We start from the raw sequence: 23,133 nt of genomic DNA on the forward strand, positions 1-23,133 counted from the left end.
CAAGAGGAAACATAGGATAGTACCAAGAGGAAACATAGGATAGTACCAAGAGGAAACATAGGATAGTACCAAGAGGAAACATAGGATAGTACCAAGAGGAAATCGCCTGCTTTTAATTTTCCACACGCTTTTATACCCCCAACATAAAAAGAGGAAGAAGACAAAAGACCGTTTTAACATGATACAAAGGACAACCAGATTGTTACTTGCTTTAATATTTGAGACATCACATCATCAACTCCTGATAAAAGCATTCTGCTGTTTAAGCAGTGAACCCACCCTAGACCAAGTATCCTGAAGGCAGACACTCCTTCGGCCAAACTTCTTAATTCAAAAGAAGGAATAAAAGTGTACTTGAATTCTACGACCCTTGGTCATGGTGGGGTGACTCTACCTGTAGGGGCATCTTAACATCCAAAACACCGAGCGACTACACCCAGGTCAGGGTGTGTAGTCGCACACACTTGTCGTTAACAAGTTGGAGCAAGCGGAAACTCTCTGACCTTCAGACAAACAAGGTGGAAAAGGCTCACATTTGGGGGCTCCACAGTTGTAGTTCCTACACCATCTACACACAGGGGCCATTGGTGGTGCCTTAGAAAATAGCCAGCTCTAACATCTGTCTGCTCACTGCTACTCGACTATTCTTCACCCAGATTGTTCCATCCGTCCCAGGTGGTCTCTGCTTCTAGCCTTGTCATCCGCGTTGTCAACACAGCAGTGAGAATAATGGTTTCCGGCCTCAGCAGAACTGTGTTGGGAGTAGGAGAGTGTGGTAGTGGTAGGAACTTTGCTTGGCATAAATAAAACCCTGGGTTCAATCCTAAGCAATGGGAAGGCAATGCCTTAATCATGGCATATCATTTTCTCCTTGAGAAATCCTCCAATCGTCTTTCGTCTCATTCAGATGAATCCTTTACTGTGTGTGTATCTTTATGGGTGTTCACATGCTATAGCATTTGTGTAAAGGTTAGACTTGGTGGCAGGCACCTTTGTATACAGCCGTTTTGTGACCCAAAGTTGTTAGTTATAATGAAACATTTTCCTACTACTTATTATATGGACGTATAGACAAAGACAATGGAGAATAAAAGGTTAAATAGTCCCAGTGTACCATATTTTTATGTGTTGTATGTTTTCCTTGGCTGCTACATATTTTATGCAGTTTTAACTAAGAAATATCAATTCCCTAGAAAACAAATTTAAAATGTTTTCTGATTAAATATAGTGGCAGCTAAGTGAATAGTATCTTAGAAGTTCAGAAAACAAAAAACTACCTAATTTTTACATTTTACACACCTATCACTAAAATTTCATAATTATTTTTTAGGGTTAACTGAGGGTGTTTTCCCTGTGAAATTATGTCTATGATTTGAACCATGTTGGATCCAATGATTGTTAGGAATTATACCACCACAGACTGTACATGACCTACAAGAAAGATAAAAGCAGTCCCAGTTTTAGAATGGAATCAAATTAATTCTAATGGTAACAGATTGCAAATCAAGACCCAACTTGTGACCTCTCCACTCCTAATCATTGAAGCCAGATGTATCTACTCTCCGGGATTCTCACTATTTCTTGTGGCACTTCTGCCATTGTATCTAGCTAACATTCCTGTTCTGCACCTCTTCAGTTGGTCTTGGGTGTCATTTACCCACCTCCTTCTATATAAACTGAGCAAATAGCTCCCTCCCTTGAGAAGTGCACATAGGGAACCCACAGTTCCCATATTCTGCCAATCTCCCTACAAAACAAACCTGTCAGAGGTTTCATGGTCATGGCCTGAGTGATTATGGAAACTGCATTCAAGTTAAGCCAGGCCATATGCTGTGGTCACATTTCCTTTTGCTTTTTCAAATAGCAGCTACAACAGTTGTACGATTTTTACGTTTTCTGGGTGTTAGTCACTAATTGTTCCACACATCTTCCACCAAAGGCGTACGTATCTATTTTTATCGCCAGTATCCTGCACATTCATGTCCACCTGCAGCAAGCCTGGTGGTAGTTATTACTCAGGGATTTTCCTGCACGGTCATGTTTGTAGCCTCTTCGTTCCCTTCTGGACTGGCCACCTGGCTTCATGGTGTTGTACGTTTCCTTTCTCAGGCAATTTCCTGTGTCTTGGTGAGGCATATGTGCTTGTATTCCCTAAGGACACGAGTGTGGATGATAACTTCTGAGGATGTATACAACTCCTGCTGTACTTTAATCATTGAATGCATAATTCGAAGTTTCATGCTGCCTCTGTGTAATTTCATATTGTTTCCTTCAGGTTCCATCTCCATTTATATTGGTCTCTGTGCTTCATATTAGATGTTTCCCCAGAGACCTGCTTGAATTTCATTCATATTTAAGAAATGTGCAAAAGCTGATTGGCAGCTCGGCACACGTACTTGAGCCTGGTAACTGGACTTTGTGGAAGTAACTAATACAGTCCTTGACATGCAATTAGTGCCGTGCGCTGCAAATAGCACGGCTTCAGACCTTTTCTTATGGGAGGAAGGAACTCCATGCAGGAACCACTTTGGGAATTCATTTCTGTAGGAGGATGTCCAAATTCTGTTTCTTTAAAATATGTTTATGTGTTGGTGTTTACTCTTCCCCTTTTATTCCAAACAAGTGTTTGAATTGCCTTTGCCCACCCTCTATGTACTTGAATATTTATCCAACATGGACAGAAAACTTAAGATCTACCAGTGGCAGGGAGAGCTTCAAGCATACTGTGCTCATTGAATACCACACCCAGCTGGACTGAACTTGATGCTCTTCCAAATCCAGCAACCAATCTGATGATTCACATGAAGGAAATGAAAGGGGTGTGCACCCACACAGTGTGTGGGGGTCATGAGACCAATGCCCAATTTTTTTTCCTGCTCATAACAGCTCATATCTTGTTTTGACTGTCATGTGCCTGCTCCCTCTTTATGTCCACTGAGGCTTGCAGTTTCTGACTACAAAAGCCGTCAGAGGATAAGACAGGAGCTCACACTCTGGTGGCTTCTAAGTGGATAAAGAAGTTCATATACGAATTGGATGACTGCACACATTCCGATCACTCTAGTTCTTTGCCAGGGTCAGACACATAAAGAGGCAACAAAGACCATTGATCATTGCCTTCGTGTCCCATCAGCCTTGTAGCTGGTTCTAAGTTCTTTTGATTCTGAGAACACATGATCCATTCCTGTTCAGAGTAGCATGAAACAGGTATTGTCTTTCGTTGCTTTGCTTTGTAGTTTGATATTGAAATTTGAACCCAAATTCAAACATTTCTAGTTCTTGGAATTTTGACAAACTACAAATCTCTGTACTCTACTGTCTGCCTTTGGAAAATGGAGTCCTAGTCCATGCCCGAGAGAGAGGGGGGGCATGGTAATAATCAGATAAGATAACATGAGTAGGCAATTAGCAGAATCTGGCTTTGTAACTACACAAGAAATGATGGAAACATCTCCTCTGGTCTTGTAGCTGGAAGGCCTTTTAAACCAGAAACCTCCAAAGAGCTACTGTCAGTCACTAATTACAGTAACTGGAAAAGCTTGCATCCCTTGGCGAAGAACGTGTCCTACTTCCTCAAAGCTTTTAAGCTGATGTTTCTAATTGTGAGCCTTTCAAATCCTTTTAAAGATTAAGAATATCCATCAACGAGTAAATTGCTAATTATATCTTTAGAAACATTTCTGAACTCTGGAAAGTGTTCACAAGACTTTGTGCAGACATAGTTACTAATTGTATTTCGATACCAGTAAAAATACAGTTTTTACTCTAGAAACTACAGGGAAACCCTGTCTCGAAAAAAAAATACAGTTTTTAAAAGTCAAAAGAATAAGAGCACACCAATTGGTTGCTATATTATAATCTCAAAATTAAAAACTAAAAAAAATGGTTAAGTCAAATGACAAAGAATATTAAAGCTTTGAATCCATAAATAATCAGAAAGAGCCATTATATTTACACAGAGATCGATTTATTTTTTAAATTGCTTTTTAAGGGACTGAGGGGTTAAGAATGTAAACCAGGCTTGCAGAGGACTGGAGTTCAGTTCCAGGCACACACTCTGCACCATCACAACCATCAGTAACTCCAGCTCTGGGCAAATCCAAGGCCCTGGCCTTCTGGCCTCTGCGAGCACCTGTGCTCACAAGCACATAGGCATGCCCAGATTCTCACAAGTACACCTAATTAAAAGCAATAAAGAAAAATCATCTAAAGGTACTTTTCAAGTTATTTAGAGAAAATGAATGATCCTGCACTTGAAATCACCTAAAGCTAACCTTTCATTTAGTGTGTTAGAGCTTCCAAGGCCCGATTAGGAAAACGGCATGTCAGTAAACTCTGTGAACTATAAAGAAAGCACGGTGGCACGTTTACTTTACAGGTAGAGCAGGAGACAGTGATCTCCTGAGGGCTATGCAGTAACACGGGCAACATAGCTACAAGTCAAACTATTTTCTCTAACAGGTGTTCAATGGCATTAGAGGTAACTCACCCCAGCTACAGAAACTGTGCAGCCGTGTGAATGTAACCAATGAGTTCCAGTCTACTGGGAACACAATGAAGGTCATATTTTTCACTGATGGATCCCGGCCGTACGGAGGATTCACTGCTTCCTACACCTCCAGCGAAGATGCAGGTGATATAGGGTGCTGCAAACGTTTCCTCCTCTCGGTCAGACTCACTCAGTGCCTCCACAAACACTGCCCCAAGCAACCAAGCCTTCTGTTTTCTCTACAGTGGTCAAAAGTACACCTGCATTCTTCAGCACAGGAGCAACAGATATGAGTGAACAGAAAACCTGTTTGGGGGTGGAGGAAGCAACCATTGTAGTTTCAGGGGGGAAAACCCTGAATTTTGAAATTTTTACAACAAAATTTTATTGGATTACTTCCTAGCATGATTCCATGTAATACCACTGCTAGGATTAAATCTGAACTGACAGTGTCTGATTTATTATTTTATATTCAAGAAACACCTACTTCCTAGGTAACAGTACAACAGAGTAATTAATTCCAGGCAACTGAATACATATTATTGCTTTCTGTTCACCTACTTATACATGTATGTTCAGTGAAAATAATAGCCTGGGTTGCATTTAATATAGATTATCCCAAAATTAAGCAACATGTGGCCCGGATTATAAATACTCTCTTATTTTATATCTGCTGCCATTATCCAAGGGTTTTGTATTTTAGGAAGAATGGAAGTAAATACATCTTTAAAAAATTGTTTCTATTTTATTGGTTTAAGAATCATTCCTTACCATCAATAAAGAGTGGGTTTGTTGGCACTCTGGTGTTATATTATCTATTGATGCAAATAAATTACTGGATCAAATAGAAAATTGTTCATCAAAAGCCACTAGGACCTAGCAGTAGTTTGTGTCTTTCTCTAAGTTAAATAGTGAATGAATAATATGTATAATCTTGAAGATATTGATACACAGCCAAATCACAGCCATCTTCTCCATTCCAGAAGGGAAATATAGGAACTATGCATCGTGCATCCTTCCTTCACGGACCCATAGGCATCCCTCCTGCAGTTGGCATGCTTCCTTCATGGACCCATAGGCATCCCTCCTGCAGTTGGCATGCTTCCTTCATGGACCCATAGGCATCCCTCCTGCAGTTGGCATGCTTCCTTCATGGACCCATAGGCATCCCTCCTGCAGTTGGCATGCTTTTTGCCTACAAGCCTGACCACATCTAGAGAAGCAAAGTGATGCAGTCTTTGTTATTCCACTCACTGGGTCTTGATTGTTGGAATCGTTCATTGCAGCATGGATCTTATTACTCTCTCTGTGCCTTCTTTGCCTTAGTGTGTGGTGGACCTCTTCTGAGTAGCTCTAGTGGAAACTTTACTTCTCCTGGCTATAACGGAATCCGTGACTATGCAAGCAACCTAGACTGTGAATGGACTCTCAGCAATCCAAATCGGGAAAATTCATCCCTTACCATCCATTTTGTGAGACTTTCCCTTGAGAGTCACCAGGACTGTGCATTTGATGTCCTCGAGTTTCGAGTGGGTGAGTTCAAAGAACGTATTTTCTCATTTATCTGTATGTTCTTCCTGTTCCTGGAGACAACAACAGCTACTATCTTAGCACTCGAGTTACAAAAGTCCCTTGTCGGTGCAAAGCCGAACTCCTGTGTTCCCAGATGGGAAATGGGACCCAAGAACTGTGAAGGCAGTGGGACCTTAGCAATGAGAGTTTCTGTCTGAGGTCTCCTGTGTGGGAGGCTCACCCACATGGGTCCTGACCAGGCTCTGTCCTGTCAGCGTGCTCCACTGGGGCTGGGAACCACGCTTTCTCTGCTCACGTTGGCAGAGTTTCCTAAACTTGCGGGATCCACAATGAGGTTGTTCAATTCCTTTTTTTTTTTTTTTTTGTCTTAGAAGTTTAAAAACCTTCCACACTGTACCAATGTGGAGCAGCCCATAGAAGCTTTTATCCTTCGTTTGTTTCCTGATAGGAAAGGCTCAAAGCATAGTTGATGAACCGCACATCTCTTGAGAATTTTAGGCTTCAGGTGTAGATGATCTAATGAGGGTGCCTCTACCGTCACACTGACACTTGCTTCCCATTAAGAAAAGAAGTAGACAGAGGAGGAAAATAAGGTTACAGGTGCTCTGTGCTGTCAAATGTTGGCTGTGTTCTTCTTAATCCCCAATGTTAAAGAAAAGAAAGCTGAAAGTGGACTACTATAATAATCAGTGGTAGCTACCTTATATTTTAGTATCAATTATTATAATATATAATATAATGTATATGTTATATGTATTATTATTATTATCATTGTGTTATTTTAACACCTTTTCTTTTAGGGGAGGAAGCTGTTCTGCAAAGTTCTGTCTTAAACCTTTGGGTGGTGGAGAAATAGGGAAAGTTAGAGAGAAGAGTAACAATCTTAATGTAGCTACACACATGATATTAAACAGCAATTAAGAAGCAGTTGTGTCTATGCAGAAAACAACATTATAAAATAATATGTGGTGGTTATAATAGTGTAGTGTTGTTGTTAGACTGAGTAGCAATTTGACACATATAAAGTAAAATTTAAGAAATCAAATGGGTTAAAGAATGTGTTCCATATCTGTAGAAGGAGCGAGCAAATTATTTCGGGTGTAAAGCTAGCCAGCGGCCGAGCGGCGGGGCTGCGTCCCACCACCCGGCCGCTGGCTAGCTTTACACCCGAAATAATTACATGGAAACTGTGTTCTTTTAAACACTGCCTGGCCCATTAGATTCAGCCTCTTATTGGCTAATTCTCACATCTTCCTTTAACCCATATTTAGTAATCTGTGTAGCACCACGAGGTGTAGCTTACCAGGAGAGATCTTAACCTGCGTCCGTCTCGGAGAGGAGAAGCATGGAGACTCACTATGGCGACTGAAGCATCTCCCCACTCCTGCTACTCAGCATTCTGTTCTGTCTACTCCGCCTACCTAATTTTCTGTTCTCTTAAAGGGCCAAGGCAGTTTTCTTTATTAATTAACCAATGAAAGTAACATAGACAGATAACTCTCCTCCATCACATATCTATGATTTAAAGATAATTTCTTTCCAGTCTTACATAAAATAATGTAGTGGTGAGATACATAACAGCAACCCTGCATCATGGCCAAAATTGAGAAGACCTGCCCAGTCACTGATGGCCTCTTTTGAGAGCACAGAAAACAGATTTTGTGAAGGGCTTTGGTATAATCTTGGGTGGCAGACTGGGCATTCATCCAAGAGAATCATCCCAGCTCTCTGAGGCACACTGGTATAAACATGGAAGTCATCATTTGGGAATGCCTTCCAAGAAACGCTGATAAACACTCACTACCTCAACCTGTTGCCAGGGCATTTGCAGAATAAAGGGGAACAGCTATATAATCAATTTCTGCCAGTGAAATTCAATCTTCTCTTCATTCCCCCTGATTTACAGACAGTAGAAATACTCTATTCCATTGATTTATAAGGTCAGTGATGTTCATCTGACAGAATAAATAGGGAGCGGATAAATGCGCACTTGCCAGGTGCTCTCTAAATGTTAATCAGGTTTCTGTGAAAAGCAATCTTCATGAGACTTGTTCAGCTTAACCCTGGCAGTTCTTGGCCTGAGTGCTGAATGTTCTGCTCATTTTCGATGACCAAATGCAGCGGAGAGTCTTGAGAAGTTTAGGCAATCATCACCTTTATCCTAAGAGCGTATTTGTTATCAGGATTGGCGTTATCTTCCTTCCTCCCATACACAGCACACAGCTAAAGGGCTGTGAAGTTGATTGCATTTCTGTTTAGATACGTGAAAGTGATTTTGAAGACGTAAATTGGAATAAGCTGGCACCAATGGTCCAGGCATCGCCACACCCCGTGTGTCAGAGAACCCTTTTGTGTGTGTTGATAAAGACAGTAGAGGATTTCCTTTGAAATGTCTGCTACTGTACCCGGTTTGAGATGTATGAAGGAGTACTTTTTGTTGATTGTATTGTTTCTATTAATTAAAGATATTTGTCCGAAACCCTGTGAGTAATGTCTCTTGGCATACTATCTTGATCAGGTGATGCTGATGGGCCCCTGATAGAGAAGTTTTGCAGCTTGTCGGCACCAGCGGTACCTTTGGTTATCCCCTACCCTCAGGTGTGGATCCACTTTGTCACCAACGAGCGTGTAGAATATACTGGATTCCACATACAATACAACTTTACCGGTAAGCCTGATAGATACCCCATACAGCTGTATAAATTCATGTTTAGCTCATAATAGTTTCACTGATAATTTCAATGAAATGTTTCAGGTTAAGTTTTTAACCAGTTGTTACTGGATACCAGGAAAAGAACTTTATGGTTTTTATATACCTACCTTTATTTCAGAGACCCTACTGTAGTTTTATGGTTTTAATTCTTTGATTCTCTCGGTTTCTCTGTGTAGACAATTGTGTTTTCTTCAAACTGTAGTCTTTTTGCTTTGTTTTATATGGCTTGGTTTTATATGTAATTGGTCCCCAATTTACATGGACATGTTTTCTTTTGTAAAGCAGTCTTACATTTGAGGATAAATCCTATATGGTCATAGATTGTTTTATTCAGATTACTGCATATTTCTAGTAATTTGTGTTAGACCTGCATGTGTGGCATTCAGAACTTTTGTGTAGAATTTCCGTCCACGGTGGGCAATAAGACTGCTTGTCTTGGTTACCAGAGGTTTTTTTCTGCTTCCTTTCACTGGCTTGGCAATCCTTTCAAACTTGTGACAATGCTTCCTTTTGTGAAACAGGAAGTCTTACTTCCTTTTCCTGCCTTGTCTCCAGAACCTTAATCCCTACCCTAAGACCACGTCTTTCTTATAATCCTCTCAATCTGCCACACTTTCTGTTTGGCATTGCTCCTCTACGTTTGAGTGTGCTTGTTGACAGATTTTAGAATCCCACTCTTCTTTCTGTTGAGTTTGACTAAAGCAACGTATGTTTTGCTATAGTTTCATGTACTGTTTGTTGTGTTATAACCAAATGAAGACAGATTATTCTTTGGGCCACCAGCTCACAAAAAACAACATGGAGACCTCTTATTAATTATGAATACCTGGCTTTATCTTAGGCTTGTGCCATTAGCTCTTAATGTAAATTAATCCGTATCTTTTAATCTATGTTCTTTTATGTGACTTGGTTACCTTTACTCTGTACTGCCTAGCCTGCTTTCTCAACATCTGGTTGGCAACTTCCCCCCTTTCTTCTTCCCAGAGCTCTCTGTCCCCAGAAGTTCCGCCTCGCCTCTTTCTTCCTAGCTAATGGCCATTCAGCTCTTTATTAATGTCATCAGAAGGTGCCTTGACAAAAACACATCGTCACGACGTGCAGAAAGACTGTTCCACAGCAACCAACTGCATGGTTGAAGGAGGAAAAAAGCTCAAACATAATCTACTCGTGCAAAAATTTTTATCCCTTCATTATTTTTCATCCCATTGAAAGAAGAGTCAGACAAACAAGCAGTGTTGTTTATGTTGAATGGCAGATCATATGATGTCATAGACCAAGCATCTTTTTAACCTGCTACAATAATCTGTTCTTTGAAACCTAAGTGATTGTCACCCATATGTCTATGGTCTGGTGTTCTCAGGAAAGGCAATGTCTTCTCATTTGTCTCCAGTACATTGTTATCTATATACGGTGGCTAACTACTCTCATTTACAATGAACACCACCCTCTATTTTCTGCTAAGTTGAGGCTGTCTGTACTATGGAATTCTGTTTGGTGACTACTATTAGGGGTTTGATTAATTTGTTTCAATTCTTCCATCCTAACTTTACTCTGGTTCAGGTTTTTATTGCTTGATTGGCTGATTATATTTCTTACCAGAAAGTAAGATGGTTATCATTAAGTATTGTTTCGGCTATGTGAATGTTTTCTTCTCTCTTATTTAGAGGTTTACAAATTTCATTTCAGATTGTGGTGGAATACAGACAGGTCAGAGTGGAGTGATCTCAAGTCCTAACTATCCAAATGTTTATGGTAGATGGACCCAATGTTCATGGCTATTGGAAGCCCCAGAAGGGCACATCATCACTGTGAGTTCTTATAGCTGGGCTAATGGACCATGGAAGTGTGTGTGTGTGTGTGTGTGTGTGTGTGTGTGTGTGTGTATAAATAAATGGTTAGGGTAGGTTTTGAATTTATAATCAGATAAAATTCTCTATAAAATTCTTTGTTTAGAGTACAGATATTGCTATCTACTAGTCTACAATTAATGAAGACTGTTATCATTTCTCAAATTAGGAGAAGGTGTTTGTAGAAGCTTATTCAGCCTCCGGGAAAGAGGCGAATTCAGTATTGACATGAACTGTCATTCCAGCCTAACAAGTTTCTGGAGTTCTCTCAAATAACTCTACTTCATGAAAAAGAAAAATACACTTTTTCTAAATTCACAAGAGAACTTTTAATAAGGAAAACAGTGTAGAGGAAAAAATAATCTAAGAATCAGAAATACAAAGCAATGTGAATTATGACAAAATGAAAATATTTGTAGAACCTTGTCTGCCTGGAGGGAGATGAACTCCTACAGCTCAGGGTGACTCATCGCGTCTTTTGTCTTCTGTAGCTCACATTTAGTGACTTTCATCTTGAGATGGACCCAACTTGCACTGCGGACTCGGTTACTGTCAGAAATGGTGGCTACCCTGAATCACCCATCATAGGACGGTACTGTGGGTGGTCAATCCCAGGGCCAGTACAGTCTGGTTCCAACAAACTTCTGGTGACTTTTAACACAAACCATCTAGGGCAAAGTCGTGGATTTTATGCTACATGGAATACAAGCACATTAGGTAAAATAAACAACAAAAACCCCTTTCTATACTTACCATTTACTTTTCATGACTAATTTAAAGCATAATCATTCCTTAGTACTGATGGGGGATGGGCTCCAGGACTCCACTCAAACAAATCTAGAAGTGCTAAAGTTTCTCCAGCAAAATGATGCAGTACTTGTGTCTAGGGTATGAGTGTCCTCCAGAAAACATTATCTCCAGATTATGTCTAATTCATAATACAACATAAATGCAATGTATATAGTTGCTATATACATATTGTCCAGGGGATAACAAGAGATAAATAGTCTCACTCTCAACTAACAGGCAGACTTTTCAAAGAGCTAAGACCGAGCTTACACCTCAGGGAATTACAGATGAACCACAGGCTCAAAAGCAAAAGATTCAGGCCATTCCCCTTTATATAACTTCACTCTGTTCTGAATTCTTACTTTTCTTTGTTATCTCTTAGGTGTGTGTTTTAAGGTTATGAAAAATAATTGTAGTTTTTTCTTAATATTCTTATGATTTATTCAGAACAATCAATCAGTTTCAATATGAACGAGTCAGGTTACTCAGTAGGAGCACTTTCCCTAGTTCAAAAACCCTTTTCTTTTGTTCACTGTAGTAAACTAAAATTATGAGTGATTGCACAGCTGTATTCACATCTGTGAGTGGTAAGAAAACACAGAGTGAATGTGGCCTGGCTACCTATCTACCTGCTACACGGCAACATAGAAAAAGATGACTTGTTTGGAGATAGAGTGGTGGTCTATTTGCTACAGTGTACAAGACTCAGGTCAAGTGACCTCAACTGGGCTGTGTGTGTGTACAGAAGCAGTGACAGCCCTCCCTTTAACATACTTCACATCTATGGCTCCTGCTTCGTCCCTGCCCCAAAGATGAGTCACACACAAGAAGAGATTAGTTATAATCTCACATTTAGAAATATTCTCTAGCCATCTCTGCTTTCTAAATTTGATATTTTATCTTGAAGATTGATTTTTTTAAATGGAAAATTTCCAGGTTGTGGTGGAACATTCCATTCAGATAATGGTACGATCAAATCTCCTCATTGGCCTCAGCCATTCCCCACGAACAGCAGATGCTCTTGGACAGCCATCACGCATGAAAGCAAACACTGGGAGATTAGCTTTGACAGCAATTTCCGAATCCCTAGCAGTGACAGCCAGTGTCTGAACAGCTTTGTGAAGGTTGGTGCCGTTTGTTTAACTGGTTTTGTGAATGTAAGCATTTTGGCTGCAGAGGACTCGGTCATTTCTCGATGTGAAAAGAATACAGCTTTACTGCTTGAACTGTTTAGATGTGAAAGCAAGAGACCCCGACTGTTAGCACACAAGATGTGAACCACCAAGACCATGCTTCCTGTAGTCTCCCATCTTCTGATCGGGCACAGTGAATAATTGAGGAGATTTTCTCTGACCTTCTGAAATTGTCATGAGCATTGATGGATGGTTTGTCCTTTCCTGTTTCATTTTTTTCTCCCCTTATTCCTTTTTTCCTTTCTTCTCTCCCCCTTGATTTTTCTCTCCCTCTTTCTTCCTATTTTTGTCTTTCTTTCCTAAAATGAAGTATAGTATAAGCAGGATATGGTCTCATCACAAGGAAAATTTAATATATGCTCTAAGAATGACAGGAGATTGAAATAGTCAGTGACAACCTTTGTTCCAGACATCAAGAGTACATACAGGAAAACAATCACGAGAGACCTGAGCAAAAAACTGATGGTGAGCAGGAAGTTGGATAGGAGGCTTTCCTCGAAAGCAGCTTTTACGTACTTGTAAACCTAGCATTCAAGAGGTAGAGGCAGAAGCATCAGGGTGTCAAGTCCATTCTTGGCTGCATAGGGAGTTTAAGGACATCAAGAAAAATTACACAGTGGATCAAGGAGGCACAATGTGTCTGTGTGTTTTCAGCAACTTAGTTACAGCAATTAAAACAGACAGATTATTGGAATTAAAACATCATGCAGGAGGAAACAAACTCACTTCAAATCCAACCATACAAATAGGTTGAAAGAGGAGGATATAAAATGACAGATCATGGAAATATTAATTTTTGAAAAAAGCAGTAATGGCCACATTAACACCTGCTAAAATGAAATCCACAGCTTGAAAAATATTGCTGTAGGAAAGAGATATCTTATGAGAATAAAACAGTCTACCAGGAATACAAAAGGAGACTGAATGTTCTTTCTTGAAATAATAAAAGCCACAAACATGAGAGCAAAACTTGATAGAGCTATGTAGATAGCTCTTCAGTTGGGCTAAGATTTCAACACCTGACTCTCAGTAGCTCATGGGGCAACAGCTAGACAATGCACCGGGATGCAAGGGAGCTCTGAGACTGTGAAGCAGTAGGTTACAATTGACAGACGTAAAAGAAACCATACATTCGCAATAGCATCCACATTTTGGATGTCTTTGTAACTTACCAGGATAGACCACATACTGAGATGGAAAGTTATGAAACCTCAACAAATGAAAGAACTAAACGGCGGGGAATATTTTCTCTGACGGTATAAACTCAAGCTGCAAAGCTATAGTAGAAAGAGAGTCGGCCTTGCACACATCAGAGTGAGCACTCAGCGAAAACAACCAGCCAGAGTGAGCCCAGAAATCAAGTCTTTAATTGTTTCCTGAAACAGCATAATCAAGAGGTGAAAAGGGCAGCAGTGTGGACTCCTCCCCTCATTCTTTTTGATAAGCACGTGGAAGCGGTCAAGGGGTGGGCATAGAGAGAAAACTGATCCACAGCTGTGTGAGCCCCAAACAAAAACAGACAATTCTGAGTGCTGAGTTAAAGTGGAGGGAAACATTTTGAGCTTTTCCCTTCCCCTCACAAGGAATCTTAGCAAAGGTGCCCATGAAGGCCTCCAGCTGGGGGCTCGTGAAAGAGAGACTCCTGGTGCCTGGGCTACAAATGCTCCTCTGTATGGGAATGGGCTTGGCTGCTGGGGCCTGGATCCCTTACAGTAACACACTTAAGAGACTGGAACATGTCGACTGTGTAAAAGTTGTATAAGGGAGGTAGACAAAGGGCTTTTGTAACTGTCATTGACCAAGACTCAAAATTCAGAGAGGATTTTAACAAAGACAAAGTACACTGTATGACAAAATACGCTTACATCAAACACCTTCAAATACCCCTGAGTCAAATACACATGGGTTAAAAACATGAAAGCAAATCAAAGAAAATAAAACCAATCATTATATAGATTATGGCAAAAAAAAAATTGTTTAAAAGTAAATTGATAATACTACAGACTCCATGTACTTTTTTTTCTTGGTCTTATTGAGCTATATGTTTTTCTCTGCTCCCCTCCCTTCTTCTCCTCTACCCTTCAGCCCTCTCCCATGGTCTCTATGCTCCCAGTTTATTCAAGAGATCTTATCTTTTTCTACTTCCCATGTAGATTAGATCCATGTATGTCTCTCTTAGGGTCCTCATTGCTGTCTAGGTTCTCTAGGATTGTGAATTGTAGGCTGGTTTTCTTTGCTTTATGTCTAAAAGCCACTTATGAGTAAATACATATGATATTTGTCTTTCTGTGTCTGGGTTACCTCACCCAATATGATGTTTTCTAGATCCATCCATTTGCCTGCAAATTTCAAGATGTCATTATTTTTTCTGCTGTGTAGTACTCCATTGTGTAAATGTACCACATTTTCCTCATCTATTCTTTGGTCGTGGGGCATATAGGTTGTTTCCAGGTCCTGGCTATGTCAAACAATGCTGCTATGAACATAGTTGAGCACATGTCCTCATGTTACGACTGAGCATCCTTTGGGTATATACCCAAAAGTGGTATTGCTGGGTCTTGAGGAAGGCAGTTTCCTAATTTTCTGAAAAATTGCCATACTGATATCCAAAGGGGCTGTACCAGTTTGCACTCCCATCAGCAATGCAGGAGTGTTTTCTTTACTCCACCTCCTCTCCAGCATAAGTTGTCATCGGTGTTTTTGATCTTGGCCATTCTTACAGTGTAAGAATGTACATTTTTAAAATAAAGTCAAAGCCAATAATCAAGAAAATAATGATAAAAATAGAAATTAATGAATTTGGCAATAAAAAAACAGCAGAAAATCAAGAAAACTGATAAATATTTTGCAAGGCTGACAAAAATCAAAAGTGGCAATACAAATCACTAGTACCAGCTAGAGTGGAATTAAGAGAGGTCAGTGTCTTCCTGCAGCTGCTATAGAGAGATTTAGACTGCACAGCATCTTTGGCTCATTTTCTCTAGTCACTTCCTTCTTGAATGCCCACGTAGAAGGCAGGGTTACCTAACGTAGACCAATCAGAAGAAGTCCTCACTGTCCAGCTCTATAAAAACCAAGCACAACCTCCTTAGAGCAACCAGGATAAAATAGAACACTTAAAAAGCAGATTTGAAACCATTCTCAAAAGAAAATATTCCAGATTTGCATGTGGTTTAGTCTTATGGTTTTTTCTTTCTCTATAGAATTGAATATAATTATATTCAAGCCTAAAGCTGTTAAAATATTGGCAGGTGAAAACTGTGCACACTAAGTCATGTTTTTGACCCCATCAGGTCTGGGGAGGAACCTCGGAGACCAACGATACCCTGTTAGCCACAAGCTGTGGAGACGTGGCTCCCAGTCCCATTGTCACGTCAGGAAACATATTCGCTGCTGTCTTCCAGTCTGAGGATATGCCAGGCCAGGGCTTCTCTGCGTCCTTCGTAAGCCGTAAGTAGCACTGGAATCTAAGCTGTTGAGGAAGAGCAGGTGCCTCAGATAGACTTGGGGAACAGTGTGACAGCCCCATCAAGATTGTCCTGATAATAATCCCAGGAAGAACCATGAGTGAGCCACCTAATTCTGCAGGAACAGCCTCCTTCAAAAGTCAGTGTGATTCAGCCACGGCTGTATGTGCCTATGTTCCAGAAAAGGCAAAGGCAGGACGAACTGGAGTTTGAAACCAGTTTGGGGGAAAAATAGAGTGCTATTGGAGCTGAATTCAAATGCAGGTCATCTGAGTATGATCCAGAAGGTTTTACGACTCTGACAGCTGAGCACAAATTAGGTTAGTGGGAACTGTAGCCGTTTCCAGATCTAGATGCTGTGGCCTGTGTATCTGGCTGAATTAAATCACGGGGCCACTATTTACAAAGCATTGTTCAGGGAAAAGCTTGGGAGAAAGAATTGGAAATAATAATGCAGTAAACAGATATTTCAGATGTGAATAAAAGAATAAAGTTGACGGATAAGGGAGTAATGATGGCCAACTTCTGATCTAGCCTGGGTGTTCAGATGGCTTGTGTGTGTGTGTGTGTGTGTGTGTGTGTGTGTAAAAGAGAGAGAGAGAGAGAGAGAGAGAGAGAGAGAGAGAGAGAGAGAGAGAGAGAGTCATTCAGTGTGAAAGGATACATACACTGTCATAATTTACCAGTCTAAGGGTGGCATACATTAGCTAGAAGTATATGAAAATAAATGCTGCCTTAGTAACGCAGAGGTATTAGCCTCTGCAACAGTGCAGCTGAACCTAAGGGATTTTATACACCAGAAAAGTGCTACTTTAGAACTACATTCTCAGCCCTTTCCTCCACACTTTAAGTTTGAACTCAGTGTCTAAGTAGCCTAAGGCAGTCCTGAATGAAGCTTCACTGCAGCACAGGCTTGCCTTGGACTAACACTCCTGCCTCTGCTTCCAGCATAGCTGGGAGTACAGCTGTGCACTACTGCCCCTGCCTTCTGTATTTGCTGCAACAGTCTGATAAATATCATGACTAGTATATTAAATAAGTTTTTAAAAGCAATTATCATTGTTCTTATGATTAGATTTAAAAGTAAGGAAGTAATAGTTTTCTAATGAGGACATTTAGAAAACACTATCAGCTCTTTAGGTGATTAATATAATACCTTTCAAATAAAATATAAAGTAATACTGTGAGATAAATCACACTGCATGTGTGTGCATGTATGTGCTTGTGCACGTGTGTGCAGGTGTATCTGTGTATAAGTGAGTGCATAATGGAGCCAGAGAACAACCCTGGGTACTCTTCAGGTGCCTGCCCTCCTTTTTTGTTTTCTATTGTTGATGGAGAATCTTGTATTGGCCTGCAACTCACTTCATAGGCTGGACTGGCTGCTCAGCCAAGCCCCAGGGGTCTTCCTCACTCCCTCTCCCCGCAGCTGGAGTCCCGAGGGTGCACCATGAAGTCTGGCTTTGTTTTCTCCTGGATTCTAATACTGAGCTCAGGTCCTCATGCTTGCAAGGCAAACAGTGTACAGACAGATTCATTTCCCCAAGCCTGCAACTCATTTTTATATGGTTTGTTTCTTTATATGAACCATATTTATATTTAATCTTTGGTCATTTATCTTCTTATAAATATTGCGAGACCTGAAGTGTATTGTGTGGCAAAATATGTACTTATTTAACATCTAAAATTCCTCATGATACTCTAGTAAGTTCTTGTTTTGCTCACATATTGACTTATAAATCAAAGAGTCATTTTTTTTGGTGTTCTTCCTCCATTAAGAGTATCTCAAGAAATTTTCTGTAGAGGCTTCATGAGATGGCAAACTTACATCTTTCTCTCTATGAAGTAGTTGCTATAGATGATAATGAATCTCCTGATGATGGCTTTTTATTCTTGGGTAGGATGTGGACGTAGGTTCAATAGCTCCAGCGGTGACATCGTCTCTCCAAACTTCCCAAAGCCATATGAGAATAACATGAACTGCACCTACTTCATAGATGTTGAACCTGGGTCTCTGATCATCCTGACCTTTGTGTCCTTCCGTTTAGAAGGTATGTTTATTCTTTCCCAAAACTTGATTAATTTTTAACTGATTAAAATTATGTATCAGTGGTGCTGCTATAGGGCTTTGATAAAGGCACAGCTTGCAGCATGGCAATGTTAAGTTTGCTAAAGTATTTACTAACATACAATTTTTTGATTGTGAGAACATCTAGAATTTATTCTCTTAGCAATATTCAGCTAAATAATACATCATTATTAATTATACTCCACATGTTGTACAGAAGATTTTCTGAATTTATTCATTTTACAAAAGTAGAGTTAAGTATTGTGATCTTTGATGAACATCTCCTCACCCTAGCATATAGTAACCACTGTTCTCCTCGACAAGTTCGGCTGTTTTAGATTTCACAGAGAAATGAGATTGTGTGCTATTTGTTTTTCCTGTGTATGGTTTTTTCAATCAGCATAATGCCTTGAAATTTATTCATAATGCCACAAACTACAGTATTTCCTTCTTCAAAAAGACAGAGTAGTATTCCGTTGTGCTCATTCAGCTGTCTGTCTATGTATGTCATTCTCTTTATTCATCAGGCAAAGAATCTGAGTTGATTTCATGTCTTGGCTATTATGAATAATTCTCCAACAAACGTGGAAAGATAGATTGGTCTTTACCACACTGACTTCATTTCCTCTGGGCATATGCCCAAGAGTGGAGCTGCTGAATAGTTTTGGTCTATTTTTAATTTTTTGAGGGCCATTTTTTCCATAATGGTTACACCAGTTTAAATACCCACATATTCACCGTAACTTATCTCTTATCTTTTGATAATAGCCAAAGATTCAATTTATTTCAAGGAAACAAAATAATTAAGCTATTAATGAGAAAGATATATACACAGTAGTCTAAAATGACTATTTGAAGACAGTAATAAACATGTTCTCAACTGTAATGCAAATGCAAATAAAATTGCAAACAGAAAATCATTTTCATCTTCACACTGCGGACTGAACTTTGGGCAGGAGCAGCAAGCACCCTAAACTAAGCTAAAACCACACCCATTAATTTTTATTGTAATAAAAAGTTTTTATTGGCCGGGCGGTGGTGGCGCACGCCTTTAATCCCAGCACTCGGGAGGCAGAGGCAGGCGGATCTCTGTGAGTTCGAGGCCAGCCTGGTCTACAAGAGCTAGTTCCAGGACAGGCTCTAAAAAAAAGCTGCAGAGAAACCCTGTCTCGAAAAACCAAAAAAAAAAAAAAAAAAAAAAAAAAAAAGTTTTTATTGTAAACTAGGTCTCACTAGGCTGCCCAAGCTGGTCTTGAATTCTTATGTAGATCAAGCAGGCCTATAACTCCGGACTCAGTCTGCAGAGAAGCTGCAGTTGTAGGCCTAACTTTCTTCTGGTTTTTAATAAACAAAAGTACCATTTTATGTATTTCATCCAGAACTGAAAAAAAATATAGTAACTTTAAAGACACAAGCATCACATAAAATTGCTTAAAGAAAAATGCATCTGGAGCCTGTTATGTTTTATATAGCCTCTATTTTTTTCCCAAGCACAGAGGATTGAACTGAGGGATATACACCAAGTTTGGCAAGTAATCTACCACTGAGCTAAGTCTCCAAGCCTATTTTCCCTTTTTGTTTTGAGATGGAGTTTGGCTAATCAACTCAAGCTGGCCATGAACTTGCTCTATAGACTTGGTTGGCCTCAAACTTGCAATATGCCTCAGACTCGCAAGTAGCTGGGACTACAGGTCTATGCTGTCAGTCCAAGTGCATAACTTTTAATTTATTCATTTACTTTTATATTATACATACATGCATGTAAACATACACACCTACAACTAGACATCCATTGAAAACTATCCAGGGAGAGAAGCAATTCTGTGAGCCCTAATAGGCACTCAATTGATACTGAATGAGTGAGTGAGTTTGGGTCTGCTCTGCTTTCATGAATGAGCACCATGGGACTTCCTTTCACCTAGGTTCAGTGATCTTCACCTCCCACGTTCTGATTCCATTGTGGGAAGGTTCCTAAGAACATGCACGTCTCTGCTCATTTCCCAACTTTAGGGAAAGGGCTGTTGGTAGATAAACAGTAAGGTTGTTGGGTTGAGCCTCCTTTGCGTTAAATTAGAAGACAATGTTGATGCAAATTTATAATCTTCAAAGCTTTAAAATGGATGGTTGTGTGACTTATTGGAAAGGGCTGTCAGGAAACATCGAGGAATTTCTCAGGTTCTGCTCATGGCCTCTCTTTACTTCTCTGTGTGAAGTCTCTCTAAGTCTCTCTCAAGAGAACCACTGTTGACATTCTGGGCTGCATGATTTGTGGGGGGGGGATTTTGTTTTTGTTATTTGCTTTTTTCTTTTTTGTGACAGAAAGGCTCAGAGTATGGGAATGGTCCCAGGTGTGTTAAAGCCTGCTTAACAGCTTCCCTGGCCTCTATCTCATTCTCCAATGTGGCAGCAAAAAAAAAAAAAAAAAAAAAAAAAAAAAAAAAAAAAAAAAAGTCTTCAGATATCCCATTTCCCCTTGGAGGCAAGTTGCCTCTGGTTTATGATTCCTAGGTAAAAAGAATGGTTCTGTAGAGGAAGGAAATTCTGAAATTCTGAGTAACAACTCAGTTTATTTATTATAGAGTTCTGCCTGCTTTCTCTTTTCTGTCCATGTTTGTCTCTTAGACAACTATTATTTCATCTAGAAATGAAGTTACATATTAATATAGGAAACCACCTCTTAAATTTGGTTGTAATTTCTGGATCAGTTACAGAACTGTGGTATTTTGCCTGTTTATAGCATCGCTTGTCTACAGCATTTCTGTTCTGATGTTGGTCATTCTCTGTTCTGTGTAGATCGCTCAGCCATCACTGGGAACTGTGATCATGATGGCTTGCACATCATCAAAGGCCACAACCTCTCTTCCACTCCTCTTGTGACTCTGTGTGGTTCTGAAGCCCTGGATCCCCTCACCGTGGCTGGCCCGGTGTCACTCAACTTCTATTCCAATGCATATGCCACAGACTTTGGGTTCAAGATTTCCTACAGAATCACCTGTGAGTAACCATACTCTTATTGTTTGGAATCATTTTCTGCTGTTATTCACATAAGAAGATTTTATGATTCATCCTATGTCATCAAATTAAAGATTCAGAGACATTAATGCAAAAAATTATCAATTAGGTACATGATATAAAAGGTGATATTTTCCTTTAAAAATAAACCATTAGGGACTGTAGAGATGGCTCTGTAGCTAAAAGCACTTACTGCTCTTTCAAAGACTTAGGTTTGGCTCCCTATACTCACACAGCAGCTCACAATACCCTCTTCTGGTCTCTGTGGGCACTATTTACATGTAATGCACATACATACAAGTACACACACATGTATATGCATAAATTAATATATATTAGATTATATATATATCTATATATATAATAGACACTTCTCCTGAATTTTAGCTAAAATTACCCTCTGAAAATAATTGAGATTATTTTGTAGCATTATCTTATCTTACACGGTCATTCAGTAAAACCAGCACACAAAACTGTTCCTGGGTTTGTTTTGTCTTTGCTTGACCACATGAATGACTAATAGGAAGAAATAAGGTAGTTTATCGTCAAATAACGCAATTTGCCCATCTACAGAGAACATGATTTACACATGAAAAGAGTCTCATAGCTTGCTCTCAGCAGCTGACGTCAGCAGCTAGAAAGGATGATCTCTGATGTTTGCTATGCCTGATTGCATCAATCTAATAAAACACGTATTCTCTCATGGCCTTGGATGAAGAAGAAGATTTGTTTTATTCTTAACTACTACTTTGGAGAATTAAGACACTGACACACACACACACACACACACACACACACACACACACACATATTCTTCTTCTGCTCATGTACTCCTTGTTTTCCTAAAGTACAGTGAGCACAGTTCAATCCCCCTTAAAGTATCACTTAAAGAATGTTGCTGCTAATGACTTCAAACCTTGGTAGTGTGTGGAGAAGTTGTTCAGTCACTGATAAGCTTCCAGAGATCACGTAATTGACATTGAGTGAAATAAAGCAGTTGCTACCCATATGACATTTAATTTATGGCTGCTATATCCAGAGGTCAGAATGTATGAAGACTTTTGGCACAGAAAAGAATTTGCCCTGCAAATGGGTAGAGTTGAAGCCAGACCAAATAAACAAAAAATCCTTAAATAACAAGCCACAAATTGTATCTAATCTTGGTGATATGTTTGTGGAGTGTGTTCATTGGTAACCATAGAAACATCATCAAAATAAAGAAACTTCATGTAATTTTAGAATTCTAAAACAAATAAGCATGCTCATGGAAATACCATCATTAGGTGGGAACATCTGAACCTGGCTGGATACAATCCATGTAAAAACAATGCCTTATTAGCCTTATTAGTTATAATGGTACGTCATTATATTTTGCTGTGACTGCATTGTTGACTGCTGGGTATAACAAAGGGCTATGGGCTGTTAACGGCTGGAGTTAGAGAGTGGGCCAAATATCATCATGCTTATTGAAGACAACACAAATTTGGGCATCAATAAGCTTTCCTAATTTCAAACTAAATACAAATCTGTAGACCCTAAGAGTTAGGCATTTGACCCACAGAGGTAGTTGACTTCTAGCATTTCACCTATAACATTTTATCCCCAACACAGAGGCCCTGAATCTGTGTTCATTTGGATTTCTACATTGCAGTCTTCCCCTATGAATGAAGCTCACCTGGGGGTCTGCCTGCCTTATTTGAGAATCCAGTTGCCACACCATCTCTCTGTCAATCTGTCATTTAGAGTGAAGGGACAGATATCCCAACATATAAAATAGTCTTTCTTGTTGCTTTAATTCTGTTTTTTGTTTTCGTTTTACTTAGACTTATTCCCTTCCAAATGTTTTAAATGTTCTTCTACATTTCTCTCCTGTCTTGGAAATTCAAAATTATTTTTAAACACAATGGAGGAAGTTAAGGTCACCTGAAATTAATAAGAACTCTTTTAGGGGGTAGCAAACAATAGCTTAGACTATTCCCTCCCCCAAAAGATTTGCCTATGTAATAAGTAATGATTATTATC

The 23,133-nt window shown here is 39.6% G+C and overlaps 1 protein-coding gene across 1 annotated transcript in view; it reads left to right on the forward strand.

Moving 5' to 3' along the window:
• Cubn (cubilin) overlaps positions 1-23,133 on the forward strand; it is a 203,715-nt gene that overhangs the window by 147,371 nt on the left and 33,211 nt on the right. Inside the window, 9 exon segments of the mRNA XM_038333897.1 lie at positions 4,462-4,633; positions 5,816-6,022; positions 8,541-8,690; positions 10,422-10,543; positions 11,074-11,299; positions 12,308-12,495; positions 15,858-16,014; positions 17,933-18,082; positions 20,893-21,093. Coding sequence (XP_038189825.1) covers positions 4,462-4,633; positions 5,816-6,022; positions 8,541-8,690; positions 10,422-10,543; positions 11,074-11,299; positions 12,308-12,495; positions 15,858-16,014; positions 17,933-18,082; positions 20,893-21,093 — 1,573 coding nt within the window.

The sequence above is a fragment of the Arvicola amphibius genome, chromosome 6 (assembly GCF_903992535.2).
Source record: "Arvicola amphibius chromosome 6, mArvAmp1.2, whole genome shotgun sequence".
Taxonomy (NCBI): domain Eukaryota; kingdom Metazoa; phylum Chordata; class Mammalia; order Rodentia; family Cricetidae; genus Arvicola; species Arvicola amphibius.